Genomic DNA, 14,459 nt, shown 5'->3' on the forward strand with positions numbered 1-14,459 from the left:
ACTCTCAAAAAACAAGACACACAAGCTGTCACTGGGGCAGTTTATTTTTAAAAGGTATACATTTTTACTTAAAAGGCTGGGACACACCAAGCAGACTTTAAACAACTAGTGTCAACAAAACTCAACTGTGTTGTTGTCCTGCGTTAGCACTCTTCTGGCTCCAACTGGACCAAAGAGTTACCCATGAAGACATTAATGCCTAGTTCAGACTGCGTGATTTTAACCCCGATTTTGGCTCGCCGACAGGTTTTGAGAAACCACAGACAAATGCCTGAAATCACAGGCAAATCGCTGCTCGTGCACGTGAGTGATAATCACACAGTATGAACGATCAAAGACGCGATCTGAGAGAATCGCCGATGAGTCGCCGATGCCTGTGAGATATTTGGCGTGCTAAATATCTGGAGCTGTCGGCGATTCAAATCATGCCGTGTGAATTGAGTTTTGACTGAAAATAACATCGCCGATCGCCTACAGCCAATGAGAGAGTAGCTTTCACTTGTGTGTGCGTGTGTGTATAACTGCTGCAGGTCAGCGGGAGGCTGGGGGAGAAGTTAAAAGCGCTCTTTTTCGGTTTATTTGGACCCACGAAATGGAGGAAAAACTAGTGGAGGTTTGACAGGACTCAGGAGCAACCGTGTCTGTTTGACGTTTCATACAGAAAGAAATTAGTTTATTATCAACGTTGAGGAGAAATGGCTAATTCCCTTTAAACCCAGGTGAGCAAACATGTACATGTTCTACCCCATTAAAGGCTTCTTTCTCATTATGTAGTTAATAACAAAAGATATACTACATGTTTTTGGCTGTGAGACGTAGTTTGGACGAAGTTATTCTCCCTATAGTAAAGTCATGCAATGTGAATGTTCATGTCGCCGAACCATCTTGCAGTGTAAACAAAGCAGCGACGAAACGCTAGCCCAGATAGTCATGCAGTGTGAAAACATCTGTGACACGACTAGTTTGAAAATCATGCAGTCTGAACTCGGCATAAGCAGACTAAAGCTGACTGGAACAAGTGTGTGTGTTCTACACTTGCTTGGGAGGATGTGTCTTTCCACACCCATGGATTGCAGTAGTCTGTTTTCTTGTTGGCGACAGGAAACCAGAACTTCTGACACATACGTGCAAAAACTAAACAAAGCAGTGTTTAATACCAGTAGTTTTCACTCACCAGGGAGGGATTCAATTTTGCAAATATGTCTGTAATCAGTTAATCCATATCATTTGCAAATATTTGAAAAATGTAACAAAAATACAGCCAGCCTCTTTGTGGTCCTCCTTGACTTGAATTGTTTACTTGCTACATCACTTCACTTTGTCATACTCGTGCTCTGATTCTGTTTAATGTGTCTGCTAAAGAAAGCTGTTCCTGCCCCCTTCAAGCATGTAGAATTTATTTTATATTGTGTTTGTTGTTATCTGATGTGTGAACAATGTAACAACTACCGCCAAACATTTCAAATTTCCTGTGGTTTGATGTACAAAGTAGGCCACATTTGATGAAACATGCATGCAATCTTAGGATTGAACCTGTGGCATCCTATAAAGGACACTTTATGCTTACACTCACATTAGTCTCATAGAACTTAATGTTCACTACTTTACCAAAACTGTCCTAGATATGTTTTTTGTTTCTGGTTTTAATGTTTTTAGCTACTGGTCCTCATTTGCTGATCATATATGGTCAAGTTTAGGTTTACACCCACAACAGCCAGTGCTGACTCTCCCAAAACATTTGCCAAAACTATCTCTAATATGCTTTTGGAAATTTAGGTATTATTTTTGGGGCCACTTTAGCCTCATACCAATATTAACTAGTGCTTACAGTGCCACATTTTACTTTTTAAGATAACTGGGCCATATTTTATGAAACACATGAGGTTTATTTAGGCTACATTAGGCAACAGCCACATTAGTGCTTACTATTTTAAAAGTAGTTCAGATAAATTTTTAGATATCTTGATCCAATATCTTAAATTGCTTAAGTATATCTTGTTCAGGCCATGAGTCAACCAGCAGTGGGATACCAATAACTCAAGAAGCTCACATTTGTACCTATCCGAATTTACGTACAAATGTGTACCTTTTAAAAAGATACCACCCCAATGATAGTTTGTGAACTTTATTTTTTAAGCAAGAGTATTATGTATTATGTTATATGAGATGCAGAGGAAAACTGTAATTGTCAAATTCAGGAAAATTAATGCTTAATTAGTTATGTAAATCTTGGACAGTAAAAATGGATGTTTACTTACAACCTCAATTTATACTTTGTGTTACCCACCAAATAAATATTATGTCTTATTTCTTAGCTCTGTGATGTTAGAAGATGGTCAAGATGGAATGGACAGTGATAGCCTGACTCCTGGTTTAACTCGAGAGGTTTGCATCCAACGTCATCCAAGCCACGGCTTCGGTTTTATTGCTGGCAGTGAACGGCCTGTCGTTGTGCGCTCTGTCTCTGCGGGTAAGACATGAATCTCTGTCAGACGCTTTGGGCCAGATGTTCCTATTAATTTTTGTTGTACCAGCAAATCTGCTTTCTTTTAAAAAGGCTTTTACTTCCAAATATATATATTTATTCAAACACATTTAGATACATTTACAAAAATAAATTTCTGTTAGTTAAGTGATCTTGTCTCTTAAGGACTATTTTTCTCCTGGCCAGCAGGGATAGCTCTCCTTGTGCCATCTACATCCATGTCTCTTCACTCTTCTCATTGATACCATTATCCTCAACATACTCTGAACATTGTTTATTTGTTTTTTTGGATGCACTAGACCTGTGTTTGACGCTTTATTTGCCTGTTTGTTCCCTGCAATTGTGTTCAGTCTTGAGCCAATCATCCAAGCTTGTCCTGAGGTGACTGATCCTAAGCTAAGTCTTTGTTTCTAGTGGACTTTTGACTCTGTATTAAGTTTTGCCTGTGTGAGAGGAACCTTAGCTTTCTCTGTTTATTTTGTATCACTTAAAATTTCCTTATGAAAAGACTGATATTTTTGATGTTCATTGACAGCAGTTCCCTGGCTCTTATGTTTTTCTCCATATTGGTTTACTTATCAAGAAGTAAGCTCAGTTAAGACACTCCTTTGGGACACTAGAGACTGGGGTTCACATCAAGGCTAAAACATAAATTTTTGAAAGTTCTCCACTACCTTCAAAAGTGGGACTAGAATTCACCACTAAATTCAAACAGTAAGCATGCACCAAGGAGGTGAAGGGAGTATTCAACACCTAGTAACTTGTGGAGATTGCCACTACTTGTGGAAATTGCCGACACATTGTGCATTGAGCTTGCTTAACATTACTCAAAGAAACTAGCACAGCTGAGTATGCCTTTGAGTTTGGAACCCTAGCTACTGAGAGTGGATGGGAATTAATGGGCATTAAAATCAACTTTCTTACATGACTTGTCCCTAGAACTCAAAGATGAGCTAGCATTCTAAGAGTCTTCGATTACCTTTGAGTTCCTTATTGAGGTGACCATCTGGATCAACCACTGCCTTAGAGAACAAAAGGCAGAATCCCAGAAGGAGTTCAGTTTACTTGATGCTGTGAGCTCTATTAAAATTACATTGAATTCAGCCACCATAATCAACTTACAAAACCTATGCAGTCGGGTTGAACTCAGATATCCTATCTGAGCATAACCAATGAATGAGGAAAAGATGCTGTCTTTACTGGGAAAAATCTGATCATTTTCAAAGTGACTGTCCTTAGCTGTCAGGAGAAGACTTGTCCAGGTGTTAGGGAATCTGGGCAAGAACATCAGCCTTCCCTTGCTCTACTACCTCAGGCTTCTATCCTCAGTGTTACAATCTTACGAATCACCAAGTCTGTCCTTTTGTTGACTCAGCAGCCACTCCCACGAAATCCCCAAATAACACTGCATTGAATCACCTTAAAGAACTTTTCTCATTCTTTTAGATTTACACCCCTAACCTCTTGTTCATCCTCAGTTTTCCTTGACTTGACTGTTCATAACCAACAATTGAACTACTCCAGTGGAAGTGTCAGAAAGAATTTAACTGAAATGGTTGAACTGAATGTCTAGTCTTTGACAGTGCCTTCTGTTGTTCTCACAAGCAACTTGAGGTGTTCCCACACTTCTTGGCGGTTAATCCTAAGAAAACTCCCATCTTCAAACCAAGGCTCCATCTATGAAAATCCTAGCCATTCCAAGAATGGATCCAGCCAATATTAAACCCTCACCTCAGCTTCCCCCAGTTCCCCAGAATTCACTGACCTTGTTAAGATCTTGAACCAAGTACGAATCAAGCTGCCACTACCCTGCCCCCCTGCCACATAAAATAAAACTGTGCCATTGATCTTATACCAGGTACTAGGTCATCTTCAAAGAAAATAGAAATATTATCACAGTAGTCCAGTTCTGTCAAAAATGCAGTGGCTCCCTATTAAACATAGTTTAAATATTAAATATTATTGTCCTGAATGGCTTAGCTCCACAGTATTTGAATAAGCTCCTGCTGTATTACAGCCCCTCATGTCTACTATGGTCTGTTAATTCTGGACAATCGATTTACTGTAGGCAGTAGAATATTCTCTTATTCTCATATCTGGCACCTTAACTGTGGACAGCCTTCCTAGCACAGTTCAAGAGTCAGAAACACTTTGTCAGTATAAATATAGCTAAAAACACATCTATTTGTATTAGCATACAAATAAAACACAAACATATGACTTTGAAACTGAAATCTCTTAAGCATTGTTAAGCTGCATTGATCAGACAACCAGAGCTGTAAACGTTTCACAAAATAACTGAAATTACCACAATAACTGAAAAGCAGAGAGAGTTTAGTTCAAAATCTGGAGTTTATTTATCAAAACGAATGAAATAAGGCAGCTGCCGATCCACTACCACCCGTGGGAGAACGCAGACAGGAGGAGGAAACTGGTGAACTGCCTTGGCTTCCTCAGAGCGGAGCGAGGGCTGTAGCTGGCAAACGCAGGTGAGGAGCTGGGATTCAGCGGCAAGGAGACTGCGCAGATCACAGGTAAGCAAAAGCGATAAGTTGTAAATCAAGGATATAATTTAGAATTTACTAGAGCGAGAGTAGGTACATCAGTATAGATTAACACAATTATCTGACAAAGAGTAACAAGAAGGAACAGGTTTATAAGGAGGGACCAATAGACAATGGAAACAGGTAATGATGCTTGCGCGCCAGCGCTGATTGAAATGAGAAGGAGCTGAAGTTAACAACACAAAAAATTAGATCAAACCTGACTCGTAACAGTGCCCCTCTCCCGAGGGGCGCCCCCAGAGAGAGAGACTGCCGAGAGCGTGAGAAGTCCTCAATCAGCGAGCGGTCCAAAATGTCCCTGGTCTCCACCCAACTCCTCTCCTCCGGACCGTATTCCTCCCAATCGACAAGATACTGAAAACCCCTGCCACTTGGACGTGAGGCAAGAATCTTCTTAACATTAAAAATAGGGGCATCATTGACAAGAGCAGGATGGGAGTAGGGGGAAGGTCTGGAGAGAGTGCGGATAATGGGTTTAATACAAGAAACGTAAAAAAAGGGAGAAACACGCTGCATAGAGCGGGGTAAATGGAGACGGACAGCTACAGGGTTGATGATTTTGGAGATGGAAAAGGGTCCTATGAATCTTTGAGTGAGTTTACGAGAAGGAGTCGGCAAAGGAAGGTTACGCGTAGAAAGCCAGACTTTCTGACTGTAGACATAACGGGGGGCTTTCTTACGATGTCGATTGGCACTGCGATGTGTTCGTTCGCGAGTCTGAAGAAGTGATCTGCGCACTCTTAGCCAAGTACGTCGGCATTGTCTAATGAAAGCCTGTATGGAGAGTACAGAAGCCTCAGGCTCTTGTGAGGAAAATAAGGGAGCTTAATAGCCTAATAGACAGTAAAAGGGGGAGAGACCAGTGGCTGATGTGGGCAGTGAATTGTAGACGTATTCAGCCCAACCCAACTGCTCGCACCAGGAGGCTGGTTTGTGGGCAACTAAAGTGCGGAGGAGACAGCCAAGGATCTGGTTAAAGCGTCCAGCCTGCCCGTTAGTTTGGGGATGAAAACCGGATGACAAGCTAACCGTGGCCCCTATCTGCCGATAGAATTCCTTCCAGAATTGAGATGCGAACTGAGGCCCGCGGTCTCAGAAGGTAAGCCATGGAATTTCGTGATTGAATACAATTTGGGCTGTTTCTTTAGCCGATGGCAGATTGGACAGAGGAATTAAGTGTGGATATTTGGAGAAGCGATCAACCACCGTAAGAATAACGGTATTAACGGCGGAGGGTGGTAACCCAGTGACAAAATCTAACGGATGTTAGACCATGGACGTGACGGAAGGGGGAGAGGACGCAAAAGTCCGGCTGGAGGGGAATTGTCAGATTTAGCTGGAGCGCACACTTTACAGGACATGACAAACCGGCGAATGTCGTGAGCCATGGATGGCCACCAAAAACTTTGGGAAGTGGTTGCTAGAGTGCCTTTTATACTGGAATGGGCTACGAGTTTGGATGAATGAGTCCAACGCAGGACCACTGGACGTACAGACTTGGGAATGAATAGTCTACCCTTTGGGCAGCCGCGGGGGATAACCACGAGAGTAAGAGCCCTTTAAACCTGGCGCTCTATGTTCCACATAACCACGCCTATCACTTTCCCCTTGGGAAGAACGCCTATCACTTTCCTCTTGGGAAGTCGCTCGTCTTCGATGGTACTAAATTGACGTGACAATGCGTCCGGTTTGATGTTCTTGCTACTGGGTCTATAGGAGATCGTGAAATCATATCGGTTAAAGAAAAGAGCCCATCACGCTTGTCTAGCATTAAGTCGCTTGGCCGAGCAAATGTAAGTTAAATTATGGTGGTCAGTCCAGACAACAAATGGTACAGACGATCCCACTAACTATTGCCACCATTCCCCGATGGCCAAGTGTACAGCAAGGAGGTTGCGATCTCCCACATCGCAATTGCTCTCGACGGAAAAGAGACAATGAGAGAAGAAAGCGCACGGATGGACCTGGTCATCTTCTGCCTGCTGAGAGAGAACAGCGCCCACGCCCACGCTAGTTTACGCGTTTACCTTAAGGATAAACTGGAATGACAGATCGGGATTAATGAGAATGGGAGCAGTGGAGGAGAGCTCCTAAAGGAGATCAAAAGCTGTTTGAGCTGCCGGGGTCCAAGCGAATTGGATCTTAGTGGAAGTAAGCGCGGTCAGCGGGGAGGCAACTTGACAAAAATTTCAGATGAAACAATGATAGAAATTGGCGAAACCGAGGAATCTTTGCAATGCTGTCCGTGAGTTGGGCACGGGCCAATTAATTACCGGGCGTACCTTCGAAGGATCCATGCTGATCCCCTCCGCCGAGATAACGGACCCTATGAAGGTGACTGATTTGGCATAAAATTCACACTTCTCTGCTTTAACAAAAAGACGATTCTCCAGCAGATGCTGTAAAACGCGGCGGACGTGCTGAATGTGAACGGAGAGGTTAGAAGAAAAGACTAAGATATCGTCCAAGTATTTAAACACTAGGACAGTAAGCATGTCCCGAAGCACATCGTTAATCAGAGCCTGGAATATGGACAGAGCGTTTACTAGCCCGAAGGGAAGAACCGTATACTCGAAGTGGCCGAGCGTGGTGTTAAATGCTGTCTTCCACTCGTAACCTTGTTTTATGCATACTAAGTGGTAGGCGTTACGTAAGTCCAACTTAGTGAATACCTTTGCACTCTGGAGAACATCAAAGGCTGAAGCCATAAGGGGTAAAGGGTAGCAGTTCTTGATGGTGATGCTATTTAACCCTCTATAGTCTATGCAGGGGCGTAAGGAACCATCTTTCTTCTATACGAAAAAAAACCCTGCTACAGCCGGAGAGGTAGACGGGACTATGGTTCCTGCAGCGAGCGACTCGGAAAGATAACTCTCGAGGGCTTGGCGTTCGGGAGTTGATAAACAAAAAGAGCTTACTCTGGGGAGGGGTGCTCCCTGGGACGAGATTGATACTGCAATCATACGAACGATGCAGATTGAGAGAGGCGGCCCGGGAGCGGCTAAACACTGCACGCAGATTGAGGTACTCCTCTGGAACACCGGATAAATCTCCGGGCTCCTCCTGTAACACAGAAACAGAAGACACAGCAGGTACAGCCGATATGAGGCATTTGACATGGCAAGGTATACTCCATAATAATACAGTCCCCTTTGACCCGTCTATGAGAGGATTATGTTGGCTGAGCCAGGGATGACCCAAAACTAATGGTGTGAATAGAGAAATAAATAACTTAAACGTAAATGTCTCCTTGTGATTACCAGATACAGTGAGACTCACAGGATGTGTGACGAAGTTGACTCTGGTAAGGGGTTGTCCATCAAGAGAATACATGGTGAGAGGAGGGTCGAGTGTCTGAAAATGTATCTTATTGTCTTTGGCCCATCTCTCATCCATAAAGTTCCCCTCTGCACCAGAATCGACGAGCGCAGTGCAGGAAATGGACGAATCACTGTTTTGTAAGGTGACATTCAGCAACGTACAGGACATGAGTGATGGAGAAGGAGAGGTTGCACTCATCAGTACACTTCCAACAGCTGATGAGCCAGACAGCTTTAAAGGACATCTCAGGGCGAAGTATCCTTCACCCCCGCAGTACATGCAGAGTCTCGCCAGGGCTGTCGCTCCGCTTGGGAGAGGTGCATGGCAATCCGTTGCCTGAACTCGTTGTCTGGACGAGGAGAAGTAAACACAGGTGAGGAAACGGAGAGATGTTTGCGGCGGTTGAGGTGTTTATTCACTCGATGTGCCAGTTCAACCAGTGGATCTAACCTAGTGGGAAGATCGTGAGCCAGCACTTCGTCCTTAACCTCAGTGCAGGGACCTTCCATAAAACAGGCCGCGACAGGCTCGTTCTAATCGCTCGTGGCTGCCAGAGTGCGGAACTCGACTGCATAGTCCGCTGCTGATCTTCGTCCCTGGCAAAGAGTGGAGAGGAGACGCGAGGCTTCACGACCGTGGGCTGATCGATTGAACAACTTTATCATCTTCTGCTTAAAACTGGGGAAATGATTACAACAATCAGAATTGGCCTCCCATAAAGCCGCTCCTCAGTCTCTGGCTCGCCCGATCAGCAGGGAAATAACGAATGCCACTCTGGCGCGATCATTAGAGTAGGTGTTGGGTTGGAGAGAAAAGACCACCTGGCACTGAGTCAGAAAGGCATGGCACTCGATGGACTGAGCTGAGTATCGCGGGGGATTATTGATTCCTGGCTCTGGCGGATGATGGGAGACGGTTGGTACCGGAACGAAGGCCCCACAGCTGGGCGGCAAACACAGTGACCTAAGGAGATAAGCCGTCAACGGCCTGCCTTATAGCTACCAGCTCCTGCTCATGTTTACCCAGTAAGATGCTGTGCAGCCTAGTAGCTGAGCATACGGGAAATTCCGTTGTCTGTTCCATGTTGGAAGGTTATGGTCGGATTATTCTGTCAGGCTCGGACAGAAAAGCAGAGAGAGTTCAGTTCAAAATCAGGAGTTTATTTATCAAAACAGATTAAATAAGGCAGCTGCCGATCCACCACCATACGTGGGAGAACGCAGACTGGAGAAGGAAACTGGTGAACTGCCTCGGCTCGGCAAGGAGACTGCACAGATCACTGGTAAGAAAAAGCGATAAGTTGTAAATCAAGGAAAACGGACAGACTTGACTAGACTGGGTATGACTTAGAATTTTCTAGAGAGCGAGAGTGGTACATCAGTATAGATTAACACAATAATCTGACAAAGAGTAACAAGAAGGAACAGGTATATAAGGAGGGACCAATAGACTCAAATGGAAACAGGTGAGTAATGCTCGCGCGCCAGCGCTGATTGAAAGGAGAAACAGCTGAAGTTAACAATACAAAAGGTTAGATCAAACCTGACTCGTAACAGATAGGTTCATTTCTTGAAACTCAAGGTTGTTGTAGTCAAAAGACTGATTGCTGGAGGGACCCCGGTAACAGGCAAAAACAATCACCTGATGACCTTGTCAGAGAACCAACAGTTTTAACCCAAAGATTACTGATGTGTCAAAGCCAGGGTCAAAGATTTAATCAAAGAAGGTCTACTGAAGATACTTTTGCAGTTTCATCAACAGAAGCCTGCTTTAACACTTGCACAGAGTTCGTAGGCCGCATCATACATCTAGGTTTTTTAACCTTATAGACTTAGAAATTTCCACATAATGCCGAGTTCAGACTGCATGATTTTCAAACTAGTCTTGTCACAGATGTTTTCACACTGCTTGACTATCTGGGCTAGCGTTTCGTCGTTGCTTTGTTTACACTGCAAGATGGTTCGGCGACATGGAGATTCACATTGCATGACTTTACTATAACAGAATCGCCGACAACTTCGTCCAAACTACGCCTCACAGCCAAAAACATGTATATCTTTTGTTATTAACTACATAATGAGAAAGAAGCCTTTAATGGGGTAGAACATGTACATGTTTGCTCACCTGGGTTTAAAGGGAATTAGCCATTTCTCCTCAACGTTGATAATAAACTAATTTCTTTCTGTATGAAACGTCAAACAGACACGGTTGCTCCTGAGTCCTGTCAAACCTCCACTAGTTTTCCCTCCATTTCGTGGGTCCAAATAAACTGAAAAAGATCGCTTTTAACTTCTCCCCCAGCCTCCCGCTGGCCTGCAGCAGGTACACACACACACACACACACACACACACACACGCACACACAAGTGAAAGCTGCTCTCTCATTGGCTGTAGGCGATCGCTGATGTCATTTTCCGTCAAAACTCAATTCACACGGCATGATTTGAATCGCCGACAGCTCCAGATATTCAGCACGCCAAATATCTCACAGGCATCGGCGACTCAGATCGCGTCTTTGATCGTTCATACTGTGTGATTGTCACTCACGTGCACGAGCAGCGATTTGCCTGTGATTTCAGGCATTTGCGATCTGCGATTTCTCAAAACCTGTCGGCGAGCCAAAATCGGGGCTAAAATCACGCAGTCTAAACTAGGCATAACTGTGTACAATTCTGAAAAATATCTCCAATGATCACTTAGGCATTAAGCATACAAAGGTCTGACATTACAGGAAGAAGACTACTGGATGATCAGAAGTGAAATTCAGCTCGTTTTCATTTCTCCAATGAAGAGAAAGAATACTTCATGGCTGTTCTGCTCTCTAGCAGGCATCTTATCAGGATAGTAAAATAAACATAGCAGACTAATACAGAGACATCTTCTTTTATAGCAGCCTCATTTAAAAAAGTATTTATTCTTTCACATAGTAAAAATCACATATAGTGATAGCTGTCTCAAGTAGCATCAAACATCCAGTTCCACATGAGAGGTCTCAGTGACCTCTTGAATGGGCCTGAAGATCCTAAGGAAACAAATAACTTGGCATACAGAATAACAATGATACACATATCATAAAAGTTTTACTCTAAAGAGGGATGACACTAAGGTCATCATATATTCAACTTTATTAATAATCATAAAGACATAAGAAAGGATATGTGTTAGTCCTTTCTGGAACAGACATCCATCAGATAACCCATTCCATCAATCTAATTGGACTTCAAGACGGATACTCATCATTCTAAAGTTCCCTGACATCCAGACTGCAACTCTGCTCACTAAGCCTAGCCAAAGAAGAACTGTTTACCTCAGTTGAGCCTGATGCTTTGGCACAACATTTGACTACAGATTGTTTTCAAAAACTACCATTTTCTACAAATACTATTATTTACTACTAGTTTCACAAAATTAGACATTCGGAATGCATACCATGTGTTCATAATGTTGGTGGGTAACTATTGCAAGACCACATTTAATACCCATTGTGAGTATTAGATAATGCCTCTAGGCCTGGTTACATCAATGTTTTTCAACTAATATTAGTGATATTCTCAGGGAGATGCTTATTTAATTTGTGTTTTGTTTACCTGGATGACATTTGCATTTTAAGAATATATACTACATTTCATGCAAGTCCTGACTTGCTTGCTGTAGAACAAATTAATTCTGAAACTGGAGAAGAATGAGTTCTATGTCACTTTAATCACCTTTCTGGCATCTGGGGGCCCAAAGCAAGAAGTATAGAACCCATCCTTAAGAAATAATACATCCACTACCCACCCCGACGTGTCCCTGGTCCCACATCACTTTGGATTTTATCTCAAGACTGCCTGTTTCTCAGAAAAACAAGGTAATCTTAGTAATAGTGGATAGATTTTTAAAGACTTATCACTTCTTAGCCCCTAGGCTGGCTCATTTGGTTCCTCTATAAGCATCTCCTCTGGCTTTTATCTCCAGTTGAATGGTCAGACCAAGAGAGTAAATAAGCAGATTGAGAAGACAATGCCTGGTTAAAGGTGCCTGGTCGTTGAAAACCAATCTACATTGAGGTCCTGACTAATCTGGGCTAGGCTTGCTAACAACACTATTTTCCATTCTTCTTTAGGCATGTCTCCATTTTAATATTTGTATGGCTTCCTTCTTCTTTTGGCTCCAGGACAGGTGTCAAATATTGATGTCTCAGTAGCCACATAGCTCGTTTAGCCAAAAATTCTGTTCCTGTACAATGCGCACAGGGTAGTAGCATTGCAGCTTGTTCTTCACATATTATCAAAAGCTTTATTAGTAGTATTATTAGCCTGTTTAATCTTTAAGCCCATCTTTAAGTCATTTTCTCTGTCTTAAAATTTACATCTCTACCACAATCATTTTATTATCTCAGCTCATGTTCGCTACTCTTGTGTAAAGAGCCTACTGTTGAAAGGTCTATTTTTAGCCCATTTTGGATTGTTTTCTCAAGCACCACATCTCCAACAAACTTAATGCCAAACAGCCTTTTAGTTTATTCCTAGTATTCGCTTTGCAGTTTGTTTGTTTGTTGACTTATGCCTGTACTCCTCTACAGTATGTGTATCGTAGTTTACTTACTTGCACTTGTCACATTGCCCCTCACATGTGCCCTATCATATTGTAAATCATTTTGTACCAGCAGAGCTGCCTTCATGGACAGAAAACTTAAAGATACTGAATTGTGTGGCTCAAACAAACCTCTCCGTAAGTCTCTGGGGCTTAGAGAGATCCCAAGAGGGCATGAGAGGAGGTGGGGGTGAAATTAACCATCTTGTGCTACGTGCCTCTGAGGAACCAGCTGATGGATGAGGTTATGTTTTCCCAGTGCACTACCATCCGCTACCCCATACAAAGCGTAGATGGCAGCACGCCAAACCTTCAGTGTGGAGGGTGACAGCCTACACTCCAGCTGTCCTGAAAAAAGGAAATACAACACTAATCTGACTTATCTGCGCTCCACACAACAAACAGACTCCACTACAGGACGTAGGCATGGCTCATACAGGGTCCTATAGCCTTAGTGTTGGTGTTAACCACCAAACTGGTAGGTCACCTCTGTCCTCTGCGCTCTGTCTAGAAACCATCCATAGAGGTTGTAGGACCTTGCACCGGGGCCGGAGGGTGCCCCATCCCAAAGAGAAGAAGTGCTTGCTCTGGGGAATTTGTCAGGGAGGGCCGTCGCGAGGAGTCCATAACAGCTGGAGCATGCCATGCTGGCACAGTAGAGCTTGTCGGGCATATGAACGACACACATCAATTTAGCCGAATTACTCCGGAGGAGCACATTGCGAGCCGTCAGCCGTGCTGACCATCCTAACCAACATGTGTTTGTGCTCCTGCACCGGTAGGGACCAGTGGAGTACAAGAAACACTGCCAACAGCTCCAGGCAACTGAAATGCCAATGCCACCAAAGTCCGGTTTACGAACCTGCAGCTGCATGCTTGATATACACAGCCCCCAGCTCATACTGGAAGCATCTGTCGGAATAGCTGCATTTCCACTATCGTGCCTAAAATGAGCAAACCAGGGCGAGCCAAGGCCAGTCACGTTTTCACTGTCACTTCCGGGGCCTAATTGTGCCAGAGCGGGGCTTTCTCGGGTCCAGCGGCCAGCCTTTTTCGGTCCGCCGAATACCTTGGGCCAGACAGGGCCAGCTGGAGTTTGGGGTCAAAGTGAAAGGAGAGGCAGGCACTAGTTTTTTGAACGCACACGAGTACATGTGCCAAACAAATAAATAAATAAGGTAAAGAAAACATCTAGCTTTATAGGCTAGGGTCTTTTTGTGCATGATCACCCTTATGTTTCCCTTTTAAATTTAAGACTGTTGCATTAAATAATAAAGTTTTATAAGTGATAAAATAATAATAATAATTTAACAAGTGACATTCTTTGCTGCGTCCTCCCTGATGCGTAGTAATCTTTACACCATATTAAAGACACAGCAGACAATAAAGGTTTTCGAGAGTTTTTGTAAAGTTTAAATGGTGTGTTTGTGCAAGTTTGGATGCCTGTATGTGTGTAAGACCGAGCAAAAGAGCGATTCCTTCACAGGTTATCCCTTTACAGCTCTGTTGATGCC

At 43.4% G+C, this 14,459-nt stretch overlaps 1 protein-coding gene across 22 annotated transcripts in view; it reads left to right on the forward strand.

Moving 5' to 3' along the window:
• Nucleotides 1-14,459, forward strand: part of frmpd3 (FERM and PDZ domain containing 3) — a 194,469-nt gene that overhangs the window by 143,251 nt on the left and 36,759 nt on the right. For all 22 annotated transcript variants that reach the window (XM_073922565.1, XM_073922556.1, XM_073922562.1 and 19 more), the window contains one exon: nucleotides 2,316-2,470. Coding sequence is in view for 6 of the 22 variants with exons in the window: in XM_073922556.1 (XP_073778657.1) it covers nucleotides 2,316-2,470 (155 nt within the window). In the remaining 16 variants the exon portion in view is untranslated. The remainder of the gene's footprint in view (nucleotides 1-2,315; nucleotides 2,471-14,459) is intronic.

This window comes from Danio rerio, chromosome 14 (genome assembly GCF_049306965.1).
Source record: "Danio rerio strain Tuebingen ecotype United States chromosome 14, GRCz12tu, whole genome shotgun sequence".
NCBI lineage: Eukaryota > Metazoa > Chordata > Actinopteri > Cypriniformes > Danionidae > Danio > Danio rerio.